The 16,828-nt window shown below is 35.5% G+C and overlaps 1 protein-coding gene across 1 annotated transcript; it reads right to left on the bottom strand.

Annotated features, from left to right (window-relative positions):
- Positions 1–2,626: 2,626 nt before the first annotated feature.
- Positions 2,627–16,538, bottom strand: LOC108666521 (transcription factor Sox-5). The gene is made up of 5 exons (XM_018153411.2): positions 16,430–16,538; positions 12,779–13,051; positions 10,939–11,512; positions 8,121–8,291; positions 2,627–7,256 (listed from the first exon to the last, which is right to left on the bottom strand). The coding sequence occupies exons 1-5, from the start codon at positions 16,463–16,465 to the stop codon at positions 6,589–6,591; spliced, it is 1,722 nt and encodes a 573-aa protein (XP_018008900.2). The 5' UTR covers positions 16,466–16,538; the 3' UTR covers positions 2,627–6,588.
- Between the last annotated feature and the right edge of the window lie 290 nt (positions 16,539–16,828).

Genomic DNA, 16,828 nt, shown 5'->3' with positions numbered 1-16,828 from the left:
ACGCATCTGTTAACAGTTCGCCTCTATTAAGCCACAAACAGGCCAGGCGTTCACACTCGCATGGTTCCTTTACGGCCACGTCTGTTTAACAGCGCCTCTTATTACTGTTTGCGCTGACGCTTCACACTCAGGATTGTCGCGGGATCTTTGGAATGATCCCAGGATTGTAGGATTCTTTTCCTAAGGATCAGGGATTTTTTTGCGACAATTTGGACCGGTCGAGATGGCACACAAAGAAATTGTGGCAACTTCTGTGTTTGCTTCAGTGACTCCAGCTGTCAAATACAAGCATAGATTCCTTCAGCAATTCGTGTGTAGAGTCTGAATCTTTCCAAGAGTCTGAATCTTTTGTACGGCATTGACTCAGCCGTCTTATTGAACCCGCAGGATTCGCATTGAATCCTAGAGTTTAATCCAGACTTGCATTCTAATTTCGCGCGCAAAAAGTTCGTTCGTTCCAAAAGTATTTAATACAGAGCATTGAAAACTACCGCGTCTGTGTTTGTATAACGGGTCACAATTCTTGTATGTTTCAAAATGTATGAAATTAAATTTTCAGGCCTATTTTTATGCACTATTTTCACAATAATAGTGCATGCAAAATAATAATACTGCATTCAACTTTATTTATTATATTTTACACTGTATATTTCTCCAAATAAAACTATACCTGAATCGGGTATAGGGATAGCTCGAACATTAATCTATAATTATATAGGCGCAGTCTTAGTTACAATTGTATAATTGTAATTGTGGTCTAAATTGAACTATTCAATTAATTTCCAGGTCCTAAAGCTTTTAACTTTGAACTTTCCTACCTCTGACCTCGCATGACTAATATAAACATATTTGTATTTTATAGTACCTCGCTCTACTGCCTTATTTAATTGCGAATAATTAAAATGACTTTTTCATGTGAGCTTCAAGATAATTTGATATTTAAGTTTACTATCAAGTTTAAAATATGAAGCAAAACAATTCTCCTACTCATTTTAAGTCTCGTTTTGCGATGAAACTATTTATTCAATGTTATTCATAGAGATGAACCCTATGACCCCACGCCCAGCACTAGAGGCTATCATTGCTCATCGTATCCATCGTATCATTATCATCAGGGATCAGATTAATAAAACACGTGTAATTCTTCGTAATTTTTAATATGAAAGTTCGCACGACAATCAACAATGAGACAACAAAAGCGGAGCAACTGAACGCTTATCATCATTAAAACTACCCTCACACCCCTCACTTACAAACCTTAAACCCCCCTCCCCTCATTCCCCAGCAATTCCCTACCCTCACATTCCCCACACTCCTTCCCCTCTTCCCCCCTCTACCTACTCAACAACTTCCATTTTTCCTTCCTTTCACTCCTTCCTTCTCCCATTCCTCTCCACTCTTCCTTAAACTAGCTAACCTCGGAGCTCTCAGGCCGAGGGTAAATGAGTTCCTATAAGGCTCTTTAAAGCTCTCTTTAAGAGCCGTGCTGCGGCTCTCAAATGCCGGACAAAGCGCTGACCAGTGGCTTTTGTACGCTGAAAATTGTCTGCTGTGGGCGTAAAGAGACAAAGGCATTTTACAGCTCTTTAGAGAAAGATAGAGACAGCTCTTTAGAGAAAGATAGAGACAGCTCTTTAGAGAAAGATTGAGGCAGTTCTTTAATGAAAGATAGAGACAGCTGTTGAAATAAAGATATAGGCAGCTATTTAAAGAAAGATAGAGACAGCAACTTAAAGGAAGACAGAGACAGCTCTTTAAAGAAAGATAGAGACAGCTCTTTGAAAGCTCAGATAAGAGCTGGACTGCTGGCTTAAAAAGTAAGCACAGAGTCTGCAAGACTCTTGAGAGCAAGTGTTACATGGAGTTATTTAAGAGTTAGAAAGTGTAAAACTCCAATATAAAAAAGAGCTACAGCGTTTTTTTAATTAAAGAAAAAGAGTACGAGTTAAAGAGCTCCTAGCTGCGTAAAGAGCGATGCAGTAAAGAGCCCAATAACATGTTATACGCAAGGTTCAAGCGAAGTATACACTACAGCATCTTTCCTTTCAATAAAGCCGCTCTTTAACGAGAGCTTCTCTTTAACGGGTTACATATGAATAGTCCTCATTTTAGTTTAGTAAAGAGTATATATTTTATAAATTCATGGCAGTTTAATTAAAGAATGAGTTGAGTAAAATATGTCACAAGCGCAATATAAATTAATTACAACAGATGTCTCTATCAACAGAAGATGAAATAATATATAAGCAGGTTAATTGAATTGTTAAAGATGCATTAAAATTCATTTGTTATGGGTATTCATCATATAATTGAATACTTTAGACACCTCTTGAGAGATCGAATTTCTAAGATATTTCCCACAGTTAGAGGCCAAGATAAGGTCCCAAAAAAGAGCTCAAAATTCCAAGAGTTCTCTAAGGGCACGAGGGCAAGATAAGGTCCCAATAAAGAGTTCAAATTCCTAGAGTTGTCCAAGGGCAAGAGAGCAAGATGAGGTCCCAACTAAGAGTTCAAAATTCAAGAGTTCTCTAAGGTTAAGAGCACAAGATAAGGTCCCATTTAAGAGTTCAAAATTCAGGACTTCTCTAAGGGCAAGAGCGCAAGATAAGGTCCCATTAGAGAGCTCAAAATTCCAAGAGTTCTCTAAGGGCAAGAGCGCAAGATAAGGTCCCATTAGAGAGCTCAAAATTCCAAGAGTTCTCTAAGGGCAAGAGGGCCGAGATGAGGTCTCAATAAAGAGCTCAGCATTGCTAATCTCTTGATGTGATCTCGCTCTTTATCTCGCTCTTTATGCCTGCTCACTGAACTGGACTCTCAAGAGCCGAGCAGTTACAGGATTTAACCGACGGATTTCAATGGAAGATTTTGCACGAGGATTTGAAGGCGGATCCGAATGAAGTATTTTGGGATTTATTATGAAGCTTGCGTTTGCCAAAGTAAAAGCTACTAATAATAGCTGGTAAAAAGAGCCTGCAAAAGCTGCAAATAATTGGTAATAATGAGATAATTTAATTAGAGTTGGTTATGTCTGGTATTGAATGAAAGATTGTAAGTTCGACAAGCTCTGCAGTAACAAAACATGAGAACAAAAGTGTTAAGTCGCTCAGGAGCTGTTAAATGTAAAACATCGCATATTCAGAACATTACGTGTTCCGACCATAACTTGCTTATTTAAGGACCAATGTTTTTTCTTTAACAAAGTCGCGGCCTCAGTTGCTCACAAACTATATTCTATCTTAATATCATTTGGCAACATAGATTCATAAAAAATATTAATTATTCACTGTAGACGAGTATTACTCACTGTAGATGAGAATTTTAATTTGGTTACCTTAGACGCATCTTAATCTCAACGTTATTTCTTACGCATTACTGCAAAAACTTATTTTAAACGTAGCACGCAATGTCTGCTCTGTAAATAAAAACTACATTCACATTCATTTACCTTGCTTCCTTTAACTCGTTCAACTTATACAGTAATCCAGCTTTATTCATTAAATAACGAATGAATTTTAAAAATTAACATCGCGTCATGAGCATGGCGGGAGGCATAAAAATCGTACAAGTTAAAATACTAAAAAAATTATTTAATCCATAATTACTGTTTTTCATTAAGTCAAAGATGTAGCCACGGTTATCTATTTAAAAAAAATCTACCGTACGCTATAAATTGAAAAATAAATATGAATTTACTGATTATTTGTTTTAGGGAGTTACGGATCATTGTTGCCTTATGTACATTGGTTAAGTCTAGACTGTACTATCTTTATCTGTACTGTCTAGACATGGTATTAGACTGTACAATATCTTCATGTTGCGCTCATTATAACTAGGAAAATAACTAGAAAAAAATTCGTACTAGAAAAACTAGCCTGGCAATGCCAGATGCACAGAAGGACTTGCTATGTCGTAAGTCAATCACCAATCAGGATGATAGAATTGACGATAGCACAGACAATATTCATAAAGAGTCTCTACTTACGAACATCGTAAATGAGACTTCTGCTTACGACCATCGTAGGTAAGACTTATACATATCACCATCGTAAGTGAAATTTCCACTTACGACTATCGTAAGTGATATTTCCACTTACGACTATCGTAAGTGATATTTCCACTTAAGACTATCGTAAGTGATATTTCCACTTACGACTATCGTAAGTGATATTTCTACTTACGACTATCGTGAGTGATATTTCCACTTACGACCATCGTAAGTGATATTTCCACTTACGACTATCGTAAGTATTTGAGAGAATGCAGCCCCAGGTCACAATAACAAACAATAACACCTGTCGTAACAGTACAATAATTGAGGAGCTTGCATTACAATTACAATATTTACACGCGTCAAAAGAATGGCCGCCGTTATTACGACCATAATTAATTACCGGGACTAAATTTTTCGTGAGATAATCCATGAATATTTCATGAATGAAAGTTTCATGTATGACGGAAAATTTCGTCTAACTTGAAAACTGTTATTTAGGTAAAGGATTCAACTGGTAACGGTTAATTTTCGTACCACAAACAACACGATTAGGTTTAATAGAAATATTTGCGTTTACATTACTGGAACTAAACCTTATTTTTCTGAATAACATTGGGTTTTATATATAATTTTATTACGTAACGGAACATTTGACATCAACATTGGGTTCAAATTTATCAACATTTACTGCGTATAATAGAACGCGGTGAACTCTATGAATCAGGACATTGAAAAGAACAAGTAGCGTTAGAAAATTTGTGGCCGGATAAATCGTCGCACTTCCATCGTACTATAGACCGCCTCATTTAACCAGAAAATTCCAGTATATTGCAGTATATACTAGTATATTCCAGCATGCACCAGTATATTCCAGTAATGTTCCAGTATATTCCAGTATTATTCCAGTATACGCTAGTATAGACCAGTATATTCCAGCACATACCAGTAGATATCATTATATATCAGCGTGTACCAGTACATATCAGTGTATTCCAGTAACTGCCAGTATAAACTAGCCATTAACTAGTAAAACCAGTATATACCAGTTTAACTGTCTGCGCATTGAACAAACTTTAACCACTAGCCTCCCCCTCCTCCCCCCGTCACAGCAAATAATGTACAAATTGTTTCACTATAAAAAAACGCGCAGCAGATGCACTAAGTGCACTGCATTGTCCTCTAATTAATTCCTAAACAACTTAAAGCTAATGAGATGTTAACCAGTTCGTTAAGCAGAACCAGGTGTGGCTTTGGTGGTACAGCGGCAAGCAGAGGAGTAAAGTACTCGGAACTACTTAAGGTGGTCGTAAGTAGTTTGAACATCGCGGTAATGAGGTTGGTTGTTCGAAAATGTGAGTTATAATAACAGATTGCAAGATTGCTATATTGATGAACTGGTATATTGCTATATGTTTTGATTGGTAGATTAACAGCTTGGTAGATTCGTGGTTTGGTAGAATAGTAGGTTGGTTGAATGGTAAATTGGCAGAGTGGCAAATTGGTGAATTTATATATATGTAGATTTATAGAATGGTAGATTGGTAGATTGGTAGATTGGTAGATAGGTAGATTGGTAGAATGGTAGAAAGGTAAGGTGGTACATAGGAGAATGGTTTATTTATTTATTGATGAACTGGTAGAATGCCAGATTGGCAAATTGATAGATGGTAGATAGGAATGACTGATTGATGAGAGATTTCTACTCGTAGATTGCTAGATTGTAATTTTTGTAGACTGGTAGATAAATTAATTGATGGATGATAGGATTGATAGCTTGATAAGTTGATAAATTGCTTGATTGGTAGATTGTTAGATTACTATACGATTTTAACTGAAATTTGACTTATTTCATCACGGTCATACGAGTGTAGACTGTGTAGATGAATGAAAGAGTTGAACTCAAATAATTCGTGAATGAGAGGATGAATGTATTGCTTAAGTGAAAAACAGTAAAAAAAATTGCGGCTGCTACACCCAAAATATGTCACAGTTGCTTTGAATAATGTCTGAAATTTAGTAATAAATTAATGCTAATAATAATCCCAAAGTTCGTTACATTTGCATTGAATGCTAATTGAAATTTTAAAGTTCAATAAATTGATCATATTTTATTTATTTGTCCAGCTATGCACACAAACTCATGGAAAGACGGTCCCCTTGTAGCCCATGCAGAATGGGATACAAAGTAAAAAAGTTTCCCCTCAAATACGAAGGATTAACCGCCATAACTTGTGACGTGACAAGGAATGAGTCAGCTCTGTCACTGTCACATGCGTCAGCACTGTCACTGTAACATGAGTCAGCACTGTCACTGTCACATGCGTCAGCACTGTCACTGTAACATGAGTCAGCACTGTCACTGTCACATGCGTCAGCACTGTCACTGTTACATGAGTCAGCACTGTCACTGTCACATGAGTCAGTTCCGTCACATGGGTCACGACCTCAGCCTCACCATGTGACACAATTTTAAAACTCTACAAATTTCCAGTGGAGCTTAGCGCCAAGGATGGCTTCTCTAACCACGGCGCTAGTAAAACTATCACAAATATTGACTCTTAAATCTAGAATTAACCTAGAAAATAGCTGTACAAATTCTAGACGAGCGTATCCTCGATTGAGACCGGAACCTGCTGTGCGTCTGTCGCCGTAGCGTCGAACGACGTTACGTCATTTAACGACGTAGAACCAACGTCATCATCGTCCATGTGTTGATCCTCGACATCAGAAGTCGACGAATTCAGAGTCCGAGGGGAAGGGGAGGCTGAACCCTCGAAGCTATACTCAGAAATGGGGTTAATGAGTGAGGGTAAATCATGATTCCCCAATAGCCCAGCGTTCCCCAGAAAGTGGGAGGTCGTAGAAGTTGGGCTAGTCGAAGAAGACCCCCCGATGTTGCCACAGTTTTCGGGGCTTAAGACCCCGGTTCTGAGGAAGTCGTTGTGCGAGGTCTTACCGTCTTTCAGGTGTCGTGGTTTCAGTAGATCGTTTTTAAGAGATTCAGCACCGCCCGGGGGCAGGAGTTTCGCAAGATCCGAAAGGCCGTTATCACGGAAATATATCTGCCTCATTTCGTCACGTTTTTGTCGCATCATGGATTTGTACTCAGATATTCTCATCTTCTTGCCATCGACGATGCAGGTTCTTTTAGGTCGAGGACGGTACCGGTAGTCGGGATGCTTCTCCATGTGTTGCTTGCTGAGCCGCGACTGTTCCTCATAGTACGGCTGCTTCTCGGCGTTACTCATCGACTTCCACTTGGAACCTGGAGGTGGCGAAGAAGGGGTGGTCGAGTTAGGGATCGAGTTGATAAATTTGGAGTTATTGGTATTAATAATGTTGGATATATTGATAAGTGGGAGTTGTTTGTATTGATAGCGTTGGATATGTTGATAAGGTTGGAGTTATTGGTATTGATAATGGGTATGTTGATAAAGTTGGAGTAGCAGCATTACTGATAAAATTTTAGTTAGGAACCGGTTTGATGGCAACGTTGGATTTAGGGGGTGAAGTTGATGATAAAATTGAAATACAGGACCAAGTTGTTGGTAAATAAAATTTTTAAGAAAAAAGTGGTCGGCAACGTTTAATTTGTGGCTAAGTGGTTGGGAACATTAAATTTAGGAAAAAAGTTATTGAGATGGTTGAATTTAGGTTGATAGGTGTTGGCAATGTTGATTTTTTGTTACACTACGGATCTATGTTGTCTCCATCTTCGAGATACAGAGTCAGGGAATATCACCACAATGAACTATCTTAGTACTATCGAGATAATGCTATCATAACTACTATCTTAGAGATAAAATATCACAGCCAAGAACTAATCTGATATCAAGATAATACCTCCCCATTAAATGCTGTAGGATTTAAGACACGGCAGTTAACCACCATGAACTTACCCAGTATCTCAAAGATAACATATCACCCCCATAAACTGACCCAGTATCTTAGAGATACCATATCATCACAATTACCCAGTATCTCAAAGAAAACATATCACCCCCATAAACTGACCCAGTATCTTAAAGATACCATATCATCACAATTACCCAGTATCTCAAAGATAACATATCACCCCCATAAACTGACCCAGTATCTTAGAGATAACATATCACCGCCCTAAACTGACCCAGTATCTTAGAGATAGCGGAGTTGTGCATGTCGGGACAGGCCTTGAGTATCTTGCGCCGCTCGTCCCTGGCCCAGACCATGAAGGCGTTCATGGGACGCTTGACGTGAGGCTTGCCATCCTGGCCCTCCTTGCGGGACTGTCGGATGATCTTCGCGCCGAACATTTTGGCTGTGGGGAGAAATTATGTGTGGGGTGAATATTTGGTAAGTAATGTGTTAATTGGTATTGGCAATAATGCGTTAATTTGTATGTGATAATAATATGTTAATTGGTGTGTAGTATATACATATTGAATAATGTTTTAATTGGTATGAGAAAACTATATATTGAATAATGTGGTAATTGGTATTGGGTTAATGCATATTGAATAATTTATTAATTGGTGTATGATAATAATGTGGTAATTGGTAAAGGGTAACTTAATACTGAATAATGTGTTAATCGGTATGGGGTAACTATGTTTTGACTAATCTTAATTGACATGGGGCAACTATGTAGTGAGTAAAATGTTAATTGGTAGGTGATAACTATATATTGAATAATGTGCTAATAGGTGTGGGTTAAATTTGAATTGAATAATTTGTTGATATGTGTGGGTGAACGTTTATAATGAATTAGATGTCGATGCATATGGCTTAAGTTTCATAATGATATATAGTTCAATCAGTATGGGTCAATTTTGATTCTGAATTACTTATTAATGAGTAAAGTTTAGCTTAATATTAAGTAATATGTTAATTGGCTTGGATTAATTTTATAATAAACCATTTCAATAGGCCTTGTTACCCTTAATATTGAATAACATGTGGATGGTTTGAATCTAGTTTGATAATGAATTAAATTTAAATAATCATGGGTTCACTTAATATTGAATAAAATTTTGATTGGTATGGGTTAACTTTTATAGTGAATAACTTATGAACGTGTACGGATGAATTTTTTAGGACGAATATTTCATAATTTCAATGTATATACGCTCGTAAGTTAATGGAATATATGCTAATCAGCTTGGGTCATTTTTGATGAGTTGCATGCGAATAGGGGGTTAGCTATTATTTATTATATTTTAAATATAATATATTTAAATTGAATAGAATTTTAAATGGTATGAGATAAATTTATAATGAATGAGTGTGATTTGGGTTGGTTGACTTTATGATAAATTACATAATAAAATGTTATGATAAATTTTAGAATGATTTAAATATTAATCTATCTGTCTGATTTTTGACAATGTTTTATGTTTCAAATGGTTAACGTTAATAGGAAATTAATGGAAAAAATTTCCTGTCAAATTTTTCAAATTAAATTTAAATTAATATTCTTAATTATTCTTATAATTAAGCTACTCTAATTGCTGAAACTAACTCTTAACCATCATTGTTCTGTATGATGCGATAATAATATAATAATAATAATAATAATAATATATATTCATAAATATATAATAATTTATTAATAACAACAACCAAACAAGTAACTAGGCTAAAAGAATACAAAGTAATAGTTTTAAGTAATATTTTTACAAAATACATATAAAACCTGGTGTTAGCAAATAATCATGGTAAGATGGATCTTCTATTTATTCAAGTTAGCAACAAAATCATCATTTGTAATATTTATATTGTAATTATGCTTTCGTTCAATTTTGACTAGATCAAAAAAATAAATTAAATAAATTTGATACGAAAGCACATTCATATGAAGGTATAATATATTATGCAGTAATTATAATATATATTTAAGTACGTAGTATATATTGTAGAGTATAAGTGTAAGTACATATGTATTGTAGATACAATCTATTATGGATTAATAATAATTCTATGAGCATTTCCCCCCCTTCTGCAGTTGACAGCTTGGATCTGTAAGGTCGTCGGAAGCAAACATTTCTATTACGACCCGACAAAAGGCCGCCACATGACTGCCACAACCCGACAAAAGGCCGCCACATGACCCGCCACAACCCGACAAAAGGCCGCCACATGACCACCACAACCCGACAAAAAGCCGCCACATGACCCGACAAAACCCGACAAAAGGACGCCACATGACCCGACAAAAGGCCGCCACATGACCACCACAACCCGACAAAAGGACGCCACATGGCCGCCACAACCCAAGGACAAAAGTACGGGAAAACCCGACAAAATACGGGGAAAGTGCATCCATTTTTATCACGGATATGTGTCGCGTGCGCAAAATATCAGCTGGCATCAGCCAAAGAAATCGGCAATATTTATTATAGTTATAAAATGAATATTTTATTTATTTATTATATATGTCTTACAATATCGAACACTTGAAACGCTCAAATGATAGAGATGTTAAAAATACACCAGGCAATTCTATATACTAAATTGAAAATCATGCATAGTATTGAAATTAGGCATTCAAATATTCGTATCAAATCCCGTAGACTTTTGTGTTTGTAACGATACCCTTCACTGAATGAGGCACAGCTAGAAGCCCCAACAAAATATTTTATATTTATAGGCACTCCCATATATCAAATTATCAAATAAATATCCAAACAACTTCATGTCTCTTTCACCAATACATTGTCATACAAGCCACTAGTGAAATATTCATTATCTACATCAGCCATGAAAAAAATTTCCTACATTGCATACATGCAAAACGATATTTCACAATCATAAGATAACCTAATGTTAAGGATTTTACTGATTATGGATGAATTGCTATAAATTATGACAATAATTTATATAAATTATAACTTATAAATTATGACAATAATTAAAACTCGTAAAATTATTTATCAAGCTACAACAAAAAAAATTGTTCTTACACTCACTTTGCGACGTGGTGACATAGTCTTCATCTTTGGTCTTGTCTGAGGAATTGTGAAGATTGTGAGGGCTGCTGCTGGAACTGACCGAGGTCACCGCCCCTCCTAGAGAGGCGAGGGAAGTGAGGGGAGTTGTGTGGTGGAATCCGAGGGCAGCCATGGGGGTGAGGGCCGGGGGGAGGGAAGTGGAGAGGCTGGAGGGAGGGAGGTACATTGGAGGGAAGGTTCCACCCGAGGGGTATTGCTTGCCGGAGAGGGGAGGAGAGGGTAATCCATTCCCAGCATTCCCCAGGAGGTCCTTGTGGTGGTAATGTGAGGGGAAAGCATGCCCCATGTAGGGGAGGAAACCGTGGGGCATGAACCCTGGGGGTAAACCCGCTATTTTCGGTGACAAAACCCCTTTGTCGGCTGGTCCGGGGCTGTCTTTAGGCTTGCTTAGGTTCAGGGGTTTTTCGTCAGGGTTTTCGGGGTTGTGAGGGGCTTGTGAGGGTTGTGAGGGGGTTGTGATGAGGGATGAGGATGACCCTGATGTTTGTGTCAGCTGAGCGAGCTGAGCTGACGCTGACATCCATGCTGGCACCTGAAGGAAGTCAGCAGGTCTGGGTTAGAACAAACTATAAATATTAATATAATAATGATAAAAACTATTTCCCAAAGCTAATTATAATATAAAAATCTATAGGTATTATTTTATGCGATGATTCTATGTATATGAACGTTCTGTCGGGTGATTAAATAACTTATGTTGACATCGCTATAACTTAATGAATTACAAAATATTCTCACTTGAACTGAGCCATATTGGAATTTAAATCTCTTTCCATTCATATTTTTCATACCTACAATCATGTTGAAGAAGTATTCTTCAGTCATGCAACTCTATATTATCTCAAATTCAATTTTTTTCAGTTCTATCGAACTTTAGATAAATTCAAAATTTGTTGTTATTATTAAAATAAATTTTAAATTGTTGATATCAATTTCGAACTATTTCTAGCAGTTTAGAATTATTTCTAATAATTTAAAGAAATTTAAATTTATTTAAGTAATATAAGTTTATTTATATAAGGTAACTAACATTTATTTATACAAAGTAATTAAAATTTCTTTAAACAAAGTAATTCAATTTATTTATACAAAATAATTTAATTTTATTTATACGAAGTAATTTAAATTTATTTATTTAAAGTAAAATAATTTATTTATGCAAATTAATATAAATTTATTTATACACAGTAATTTAAATTTTTTTATTCAAAGTAATTTAAATTTATTTATACAAAGTAAAAAATTTCTCTATGCAAAGCAACTTAAATTTATTTATGCAAAGTAATTTATACTTCTTTTTTCAAAGTAACATAAATTTCTTTATAAAAAGTAATTCAAATTTATTTATTCAAAGTAAAAAAATTCTCTATACAAAGTAATTGAAATTTCATTATACAAAGTAATTTAAATTTTTTTATACAAAGTTACTAAAATTTCCTTATACAAAGTAATTCAAATTTATTTATACAAAGTAGCTACAATTTATTTATAAAATTATTTTATTTTCATTTATACAAAGTAAAAAATTTCTCAAATCAAAGCAACTTAAATATTATTTATACAAAGTAATTTGTATTTCTTTATACAAAGTAATTAAAATTTATCATCGAAAGTGATTACAATTTCATTATACAGAGTAGCTTAAATTAATTTAGACAAAGTAACATAAATTTCTTTATACAAAGTAATTCAAATTTATTTATTCAAAGTATAGAAAATTCTCTGTACATAGTAATTGAAATTTATTTATGCACAGTAATTTAAATGTATTTGCATAAATTTTCAAAATTAAACTCACCGACACCGAAGCAGGCACAGAAGTGACGGCCTTATTGCTGTCCTGCAGCAGCAGGTGGGAGGACACTGCAGCAGCTGCAGCAGCTGCAGACGCTGCAGACGCTGCAGGAGGACTTGCACTGCACTGCTGCAGAGGAGGGAGGGAGGGGGGAGGAGGGGGCACAGATCCCCCTCCTCCAGCCCCCCTCAGTCCCTCCAGGAGGGGGAGGTACATCAGGCTCTGGGGGTGTAGGCCCCCGCTCGCCCCCCCGTACTGACTGTTGTAGAGCTGACTCTGTAATTTATGTAAAAAAATACAGTTAATGAAGTATGTAAATAACGAGTAACGTGAAAGTTATAATTAATTCTAAGTAATAATATTGCATTATTATTAATGATATATATTACACAAATATTGCATTGCATTATTGCTATATAAGCAATAATGCAATATAATGGGGATGCTTTAACATTTGGAATACCAATTTAAAATAAGAATGGTTTTCGTACCAAACATTTTAATAAAGTTACAATAATGGACACTAAAAATCACTTAGGTGGAAGCAATGCTTTAATAATTATATTGAAAATATAATTAAATTATATATGTCGTTAATATAATAATATACATGATTAATTAAATAGCGATGCAGTCTCTGGCAGTGACAGCTAAAAATTACGGTCGGTTATCGGCGGCCAACGGTTGAACAACGATTGGCCGTCGCTAATACGGCTCTGATTTTTAATAGGGGTCACACTAAAGTTACATAGTAAATACTTACAATATTCAGGTTGCATAATGTGCGCATAGATAATTTATGTTGCATTATGTGCACATAGATAATGTATGTTGCATAATGTATGAATAGATAATTTATGTTGCATAATGTACGAATAGATAATGTATGTTGCATAACGTACGACTAGATAATGTATGTTGCATAATGTATGAATAGATAATTTATGTTGCATAATGTACGAATAGATAATGTATGTTGCATAATGTACGCATAGATAATGTATGTTGCATAATGTACGCATAGATAATGTATGTTGAATAATATACGCATATATAATGCATGGTGTATAATATACGCATAGACAATTTATGCTTAATAATATAGTCGCAGTGTATGCAAAAAAGAAATCTTATGTATTTCTTTAGAAAAAAACTATGAGGAGTCGGGAGAATGAAAGGCAAGAAGTTATAAGAGATGAGGAAATAGATAAAATGCACAAATAATAGATACAAATTATAACTAATAACAATAATTTCACCGTACATAAAATAATACATTCACAGATTCATGGGACCGTACAAAATATTGTGAATACATTAAAAGTATTTCACAATATTGATTATTAAACGTCGGGAACGATTAGCTGTTAACAGTTGAACGTTCAGCTGTTGCAAGCGTTCATCTGTTGCAAGCGTTCAGCTGCTGCAAGCATTTAGCTGCTGCAAGCGTTCAGCTGTTGCAAGCGTTCAGCTGTTGCAAGCGTTCAGCTGCTGCAAGCGTTCAGCTGCTGCAAGAGTTCATCTGTTGCAAGCGTTCAGCTGCCGCAAGAGTTCAGCTGTTGCAAGCGTTCAGCTGCCGCAAGAGTTCAGCTGTTGCAAGCGTTCAGCTGCTGCAAGCGTTCAGCTGTTGCAAGCGTTCAGCTGCTGCAAGAGTTCAGCTGTTGCAAGCGTTCAGTTGCTGCAAGCGTTCAGCTGCTACAAGCGTTCAGCTGTTGCAAGTGTTCAGCTGCTGCAAGCGTTCAGTTGCTGCAAACGATCAGCTGTTGCAAGCGTTCAGATGTTGCAAGAGTTCAGCTGTTGCAAGCGTTTAGCTGTTGCAAGCTTTCAGCTGCTGCAAGAGTTCAGCTGTTGCAAGCGTCCAGCTGTTACAAGAGTTCAGCTGTAGCAAGAGTTCAGCTGTTGCAAGCGTTCAGCTGCCGCAAGCGTTCAGCTGCTGCAAGCGTTCAACTATTGAAAAAGTACCAATTAGCAGTCGCAACATGGGAGTACATAACCATTAGGAATTGGCAGTCTTGAATTGAGCACACCTATTAATGGATGCAAGTTAGTACATTAAAAACTAGCACCCATCTGGACAACTATATAGTGCATGGAGGCAGTACGCAGGTGAATGTTGTTTAGACCATCAAGTGCCCTTAAGGGTGGTTTCAACCATTAGGTGCCCTTAAGGGTGGTTCTAACCATTAGGTACCCTTAATTAAGAGTGGTTCTAAACATTAGGTGCCCAAATGGGGTGCTAATAAATGAGTGCCCTACGGGTGGTTCTAACCATTCCAGATGCCTTAAACGTGGTTCTAACCATTAGGTGCCCTTAAGGGTGGTTTCAAACATTAGAAAAGGTGACGAAGCGTATTCAGCTCCTAATAGGCCCGAAAAATTCCTGCCGACTCGAATACATATACAAATTTACAAAATTTTTGGTTATTTGGGGTAGTGATGTGTTAGAATTATTAATAGTAAGTCTGTCTTAACCCATTATATGAATAGATTCAATATAAATACAGTTATCTATAAGATTTCTCTGAGCTAACCTGTGCTTTCTTACTCACCATACTGAGTATAATTGAGAGTATTTATAATATTAAGTAATAATTTTATTGGACATTTTATTGCGCACGATGAATTAATTATATTTTTATTTATAATAAATTAAAAATTATCTATATTTTGATATAATAATAACATTTATAATCATAAATACATCATTATTTAATTTTATGTTATGTGCATTCTTACGATTATCCGAGTATATACATTATTTATTTATTTTTTTAAGTATATACATCCTATACCATTATTATAAAAATTACATTTGTATTTTCATTCCCTAATTTGTTAATAATTAATTAATAATTCAGAGCAACAACATTCCAGAGCCATTACGTTTTGATCCTTAATTTTTTTTTTTTTTTTTTTGTTAAAGCGCATGCGGCAGTAAGTGAAACATGCACAGCATTTACCGTAGACTTTCGTAGAAACTTTATCAATAGAAATTTGTTAACGAGTTTGCCGAATGATTGTAATAAAAACGAAATTAAACATGAAGTGGATAAGATAAACTAAAGAAAAAATTCGACAACTAAGGACTTCCATTGAAAAAAGTGGCTGATAGCATTTGATGAAGAAATCTACTAAGAACCTCTAGAAGATGTCTACTAAGGACTTCAAGTAAGGAGTTCGTTAGAGTAAATTACTAAGAACTCTTCCTAAGGGCTCTTAATTCATATTGGGCTCCTAAGAGCTTCTAATTAGCACATTATCAGGACATTATATACGATATATAATTAATATACGTTCTATATTCTAATGTTGATCTTCAATGTTTGTGCGCATTATAATGTTTTGCCTTAACTTCGATGTATATTAAAACAGATTCATATTGAATAACAACCTCATAATAACATACAATAACATTTAATCTGAAATATACAACTTCCATGAGTTTAGAAAACTATTAATAGCTCTCTCATATGTATAAAAAAATAATACATCCTGATTTTTTACATTCAATGGATACACAAAGTAATAATTATGATAATAAATAAATTAGATTAAAAAGTAAATTATTAAAATTATGATACTAGATGAAATCAAAATTTTAAATGCACAAAAAATATATAACTTTAGCAATTATCATTATAAATATTTTATTACCAGCCATTCGATGGCGAGCGCCGTGTCGTTAATCATCTTGTTGGTCTTGCGGCTTCGATTAATTATCTTTCATTGATCAACTCTACTATCAATTAGTATCTATTTAACAATCTGTTTTAATGATTATCATATCATTATTGGGGAATTTCAATTAAAAATTAATGAGGAATTAATAGTGTTATAGCAAATAATATTGTTTTTTTAAGAAAATGAATTGTCTCTAAGAAATTTTTTGGTAAAGCCGTCCGAGGGAAGAAGGCAGGCGGGTCGAGGAAAGAAGGCAGGCGGGCCGAGGTCAGTCGGGGGAAGAAGGCAGACAGTCGGGGGAAGAAGGCAGACAATCAGGGGAAGAAGGCAGACAGTCGGGGGAAATGTACATTCAGTAAAATGAATCAAATT

The sequence above is a fragment of the Hyalella azteca genome, unplaced genomic scaffold, assembly GCF_000764305.2.
Source record: "Hyalella azteca isolate HAZT.00-mixed unplaced genomic scaffold, Hazt_2.0.2 contig7624, whole genome shotgun sequence".
NCBI lineage: Eukaryota > Metazoa > Arthropoda > Malacostraca > Amphipoda > Hyalellidae > Hyalella > Hyalella azteca.
This window is presented reverse-complemented; position numbering and strand designations above follow the sequence as displayed.

Bases quoted from the DNA above. Each gene is read 5' to 3' on its own strand.
- LOC108666521 (XM_018153411.2), bottom strand. From the start codon at position 16,465: ATGATTAACGACACGGCGCTCGCCATCGAATGGCTG. The intron at 11,513-12,778 runs GTGAGTTTAATT...GACTTCCTTCAG, and splicing joins CTGTGCCTGCTTCGGTGTCG to GTGCCAGCATGGATGTCAGC. The intron at 7,257-8,120 runs GTCAGTTTAGGG...CGCCACCTCCAG, and splicing joins CGCTATCTCTAAGATACTGG to GTTCCAAGTGGAAGTCGATG.